The sequence below is a fragment of the Otolemur garnettii genome, unplaced genomic scaffold (genome assembly GCF_000181295.1).
Source record: "Otolemur garnettii isolate 467f Iridium unplaced genomic scaffold, OtoGar3 scaffold00007, whole genome shotgun sequence".
NCBI classification, from domain to species: domain Eukaryota; kingdom Metazoa; phylum Chordata; class Mammalia; order Primates; family Galagidae; genus Otolemur; species Otolemur garnettii.
In genome coordinates this window covers 20,416,466-20,422,455 of record NW_003852402.1, presented here as the reverse complement: position 1 = coordinate 20,422,455, position 5,990 = coordinate 20,416,466, and the positions used below count along the sequence as shown (strand labels likewise).

Below are 5,990 nucleotides of genomic sequence, written 5' to 3'. Positions count from 1 at the left end.
CAACCTAGGACATTGGAGGTTGCTGTGAGCTATGATGCCATGGCACTCTACCTAGGACATTGGAGGTTGCTGTGAGCTATGACGCCATGGCACTCTACCTAGGACAGTAGCTTGAGTCTCTATCTCAAAAAAAAAAAAAAAAGATCGGCATTAATGCTTGGTGATGTTTATATCTCTTTTAAAAGATACCAACTGGCCCTTGAAGACATGTTACTTATAGAGTCGTAAGGAATGTATTTAGAACAGTAACTCTGGAATGGGTTTATATATTATGTGTCACCTTTTACGTGCATTTTGTATAACATTTTTAGTGCTCATGCCACCTCTCAGAGTGGCATGAATGAATTCCTGAACTGCAGTCATAGACCTATCTCTCTAAGGTTTAAAAATTCTAACTAGGAAATTCCTGAATCATGAGTTAGAATTGTATCTTAATACTATTCTCTGAAAAGTAAAAAAAAAAAAAAAAAATCCTGCATGGTTAGGTAAAATGCTTCAAGAGCCCTATTTATTCCTGACTTACATGACTGATATTTTGTGTATCATAAAAGCAAATAAAATTAAACTGGCATTTTCAGTTTCTCTCAAAAACATATGCATCCCAGTAGAATCTAGCAGTTCCTTTTATGAAACTGATTCTGAGTACAAGTTAAGCCTTCAGATATCTTTTGTGTTTGAATTTAAGAAAACTATTGTTTTTTAGAAATGGAAAATTTCTCCTGAAGAAATATGATGCTTGTTTAACCAACCAAATTATTTTCTGCTTTTCTTAGTTTATTTTTTTTAAAGCTGGAGTTTTATTGATATTATGATCCTGACTTAAAGGTTTTCTAAATTAAGAATTAACAGCTGAAAAGTAGGGTACGACATACTTATCGAAACAGTCAAGTGAATATAGAATTTCAGTAAGAGATTCTAAACATCAGGTGTTAGTAATTGTATGAAAGGTGTATATAGAAAGAGAAAACAAATTCTCTTCATAAGTTGTTAAAATATTTAGTTTAAGAATGAAGTGAACCCAAGCTGGAGTAAAATACTAGAATCCAGGTGAAATGGGTTACTTTGTGGGGGAAATGCAGTCCCCTCTTATAGGTCAAATATCCCCAAAGGAATGTTCTTCATCAACACATACATGGTAAAAGCTTCTCAGTCTTAATCCTTTTATTTAGAATATTGCAAAAGTGAAGCTACTTCTCATCTTTAGCTGACGAGTGACCTGATAAAGCAATCACAAACTCTCTTCTGAAACAAGTCAAGCATATTAGAAAATACACGGTCTGTATTGAGAAAGGATCAGAGCTTCTAAACCTACTTTTATTCTTGAGATTTTAACATATATGTCTCTATGAAGGTTAAATGTACACTTAAGTATTTTGTTCTAATGTCAAAGACTATAAATGACTAATGCAATTTACCTCTTTTAACAGGTCCGTGTAAATTCATTAGTATGCTTAGGAAAGATCTTGGAATACTTGGATAAGTGGTTTGTACTCGATGATATCCTACCCTTCTTACAACAGATTCCATCCAAGGAACCCGCAGTCCTCATGGGAATTTTAGGTAGCTAAAAACTTAATGTCATTTGATGCTACTTTATCGTTTTACAGTCATGCAAATAAATTTCCCAGTCTATAAAACCATTGTACTCTCCTTTCGTGTATATAGCATTCAGTAATTGAGGAATGTTGGAATAAATGCCATCATAGAACTTTTCTCTTTGTGTTAATTTTAGCAAAAGTAATAGAACCTTCACATGTACAAAGGACTAAGATGTTTGGGAACCCTCGCTTCCGAGATTTCATGATAGCGTATGGTTTTCCCCATAAAAGAGTACAAAGTAAAGAGAGCCAAACAGAGCTACTTGAAATGCTGATGCTGTTCTTAGTAGTAGTACCTGACGTTTATGTGGTACTCACTGTGTAAGAGGCAAAGTATTTTCTCTGCATTGTCCTATTTTCTTCTCCCAGAAATCCAGTGAGATGGAGGGGGCCTATTATTTCTATTTTACAACTGGGAAACAGGCTCAGAGGGGTAAAGTAAATGATTAAAGATCCTGCAGCTGATAAGTGGCAGAGCCAGTTTCGTAATATGTGTAAGTCTTAACTAGTATACTTTATTGCTGAGTTACTCACTGAGGAAGCTTAACAGCATCATAGCTCGTTTTGTTCTTACAAATTATTGTCAAGAGTCTGCAATTATTTGTATATAATTAAAGTTATAAAAGTCCAATCTGGAAATGCCAAGGGATTGCCATACCAGGCATAGCTGTTGAATGAGAAAACCATTAAAAAGTTCATTTGTTACTACATTTGTGGTTTTTAAGGAAAAGTTATATCACTTATCTGTATTTTCTTAACACCTGTATAGTTCCTGGCCCGTAGGAAGCTTTCAGTAAATATTTGTAAGAATGGCTAACCAATATTTAGTGGGGATGGACCACTATAGACACAGAACTATTAGGATATGGTAGGAATGTTTTATACTCAAAGAAGTTTGTCTTCAGAAGCAGAACTTTGTTATAATACAAAAAGTCCTGGCTCTAATTTTAGCTCTTTGGTTTCTGGGATGACTTTGAAAAGTTTAGTTATCAAACGAGGATATAGATAACACTATGAGGACCCTTGTGAGAATTCAGTGAAACAAATAAAGGGAAAGTAACGAGCATAGTACCCAGCAAATGAACACTAGTAGATGCTTAGTAAAGGTGTTCTTTGGGTATATAAGCCAGGTGTGTATTCACAGCATAATAAGAGATGGTGTATTCTAAAGCTCAGGGTAATATAAAAAACAGCGCACAGGGGCAGTCAGAGAATGAGGGGGAAATGTGTTTGTTTTACTAAAGGAAGGCTTTGTGCGGTAGGAGTAGAGGGGTCTGCAAGGCTGAGTCCATAGGTGAGACAATTAATGGAGGATTACATGAGGTTGAATTAGGTTTCAGACGTGTTTGTTGAGTTGGATGTGCTGAAGACGGGAATAAAGATGCAGGACTTAGCACTTTCACTGTAGGTATCCTTACACGCTTGGAAATGGGGGCCTGAAGTTTGTGATTTCTGAACTATGCATTTAGATTCAGGAGAGGGGGCATTCTGTAACCTTACTGATAGACTGTTTTCATGATTTCAGTTAATTTATGGTGTTAACTTATAAAATGTGTCACGTTCTTTTCTATCAGGTATTTATAAATGTACTTTCACTCATAAGAAGTTGGGGATCACCAAAGAGCAGCTGGCTGGAAAAGTATTGCCTCATCTCATCCCCCTGAGTATTGAAAACAATCTGAATCTTAACCAGGTAAGAATAGTTTTGTGTTTTATTCAGTTTCTTAACTTATTTTTCAATTTACTTAGTTTTCTTGGCCTTAAATATGTAAATATATTACATATAAAGTTTGCTAAAACAAGGAACAATATGCCGCAGAGTTAAATGAAGAAAGTTTGTGGGGTGGAGGAATAGACATTGAAGACCTGGGGGAGAAAATAAATGAGCAGGATGTTGAAAATGTGTAGGATTTGGGGCTGGGAAGTTGACATAAAGAACAGAGCCACGGAACGTGTTCTGGGAGTGCATTTGTTATTTACTGCCACGTAATAAGTCAGCGTGAACTTAGTGAATTAGAGCAACACGCCTTGATCACCGCATAGGCACTGTGGGTCGGCCCAGCCAGGATGTGGCTCTGTGGCTGCTCTGCTCAGGGTTTCTCACAGAGCTGCCGTCCAGAACTAGGGCCTCATCTGAGGCTCAGCTCGGGGATTATCTGCCTCTCAGTTCGCCCCCTTGATTGATGGTGGGATTCGCTTCCTTGTGGGCTGTTGGACTGAAGGCCTCAGTTCCTGGTTGTCTATTAGCTGAGTGTGACTGTCATCAGAGCCACCAAGAAACAGACTACTGGCAAGACTGAAGTTAGAGTCCCTCGTAATGTGGTCAAGGCGTGATATCCTGTTACCTTTACCATATTCTGTTGCTTAGAAGCAAGTCACAGGCCCCACCCATACTCAGAGGGGCTTATAGAAGGGCGTGAATAGCAGGAGAGGAAACAGTAGGAAACCGTTATAAGAGTCCATCTGCCGGTTCAGTTGGGGCGATGTGTATAGTACGGTAGGGGAATGGTGGGAGAAAGACAAACTGAGACTAGAATAGGTAAGTATATGAACGTTTAAGATTAAACATTTGAAGATTATTATAGAATTGTGTCTCTGCACACTTCTTTCACTGTGGTTATCACAGCTATGCACTTGTGTGTGTGACTCTTTCTAAAGACTATAAACTCCTCAAAGGCTAGTTATTATAGCTTATTGTTCATTTTAGCCCCAGCACTCAGTGAAATGCTGGGGAAAAAAATACCTGTTGAATTGGGAGAAAACTTGAGGTATGCCAAGCCATTTTTGTACACTGTAGAACTGGTGTTTAATGAAATGTAACAGAAAAGACAGAGAAGGGTTATTGTTTAACTGAGAGTGTCAGCGATTGATAGGCAAGAGAGAGCATTAAGGACTGAAGGTAAGTTAACAGCAGTGAAGGGTGCAGAAGGGGGAAGTTAAGAGTTTTTAGCAACGGGGAGAGTGCTGAGTGAGCACAGTTTGAGGGTGGAGAAATTTGTAATCCAATCTAACGTTTTGTTTGAAGTAGTAGGGTAAGCCTCTGAAAGTTTGTCCCCAGATTTCAATTTTTGGCTTGATGGTTTCTTCATATCTTAGATGACAGTGTTGGGGTTAGGTTGGCAAAAAGGGGAACTGAATATTGGAGAAGAGTAGTATAATATACCTAAAACTCTCTTATCATTTCTGTTCTCTTATCTCTGATTAAGAGTATTTTTAAATATTTCCAGTTGCAGAAGTGCATTAATGTACATAGTTACCATTCAATAAAAAATATATATATATATTTCCAGTTGCTTATTTTAGGATATATAATTTTGTTTGAAAAGTTATGTTAGTTTTCTTTAGCTTTGTGATACTGTTTTTAGGGCCCATCTTTATCAACAAAAGTATTTTGAGGCAAGGCATGGTGGCTCACCCCTGTAATCTCAGCACTTTGGGAGGCCAAGGCAGGAAGATTGCTTGCAGGAATTTGAGAGCAGAGTGGGCAACATAGCAATGCCCCATGTCTATAAAAAATAAGAAAAAACAATTAGCTGATCATGGTAGCATGCACCTTGTAGTCCAGCTAATGGGTAGGCTGCAATGGGAGGATCCCTGCAGCCCAGGAAGTTGAAGTTGAAGTGAGCTGTCATCCGACCACTATACTCCAGCCTGGGTGAAGCAGGAGACCCTGTAGTTGTTTTTTTTTTTAAATAAATATTTTGATTCATATCTTTTGGTATTTTGTAGAAGTTTGGTATAGATGTGGTCTGTTTTCCTGTTTATATCATGGTCAAGGTTTCTAGTTCAAGACTGCCCTCTCTATCACTTCTGATTTAAGATGATTTAAGTATACATTAAGTGAAAAAGATTAGTAACTTAGAAAATCTATTTTCAACCTGTAATTAAAAATCAGCAAATGCTGTGCAGCAATCCACTGAATATCACTTAGGCTTGAGGGGGTTCCTAAGATTCCCCTAGACTGGCTGGTTTGGTAGGAGGACTCACAGGACTCAGCACGTGGTTGTGTGTAGGCTGCGCTTTGTTGTGGTGAAAGGATATAAAGCAAAATCAGGAAAGGGAAGAGGGTCCATGGGGCAAAGTCCAGGGGAGCCAGGTACAGCTTCCAGAGTCTTCTCTCAGGAGAATCACACAGAACACCAGTGCAAGTCCCCCGGAATGAGTTGTGGAGGGATGTGTGAAACGCGGCCAACCAGGGAGACTCCTTAGACTCAGCACCCAGAGTTTTTATTGATCAACCAGCACTTTCTGCCTGGCATGTACTCAAATTCCAGACTCCCGGAAGGAAAGCAGGTATTTACGGAACATACTCTTTGTACAAACAGTTAAGGCATAGTGAACCACCAACAACGGTCAATAATGCGAGCCTTCCTGAAATCTGAGCTCCTGGAC

At 38.5% G+C, this 5,990-nt stretch overlaps 1 protein-coding gene across 3 annotated transcripts in view; it reads left to right on the top strand.

Annotated features, from left to right (window-relative positions):
* The window catches only part of SCYL2 (SCY1 like pseudokinase 2), a 61,617-nt gene that overhangs the window by 46,075 nt on the left and 9,552 nt on the right, over positions 1-5,990 (top strand). For all 3 annotated transcript variants that reach the window (XM_023509305.1, XM_003783318.2, XM_023509306.1), the window contains exons 12-13: positions 1,428-1,560; positions 3,173-3,291. In XM_023509305.1, the coding sequence (XP_023365073.1) occupies positions 1,428-1,560; positions 3,173-3,291 (252 nt within the window). The remainder of the gene's footprint in view (positions 1-1,427; positions 1,561-3,172; positions 3,292-5,990) is intronic.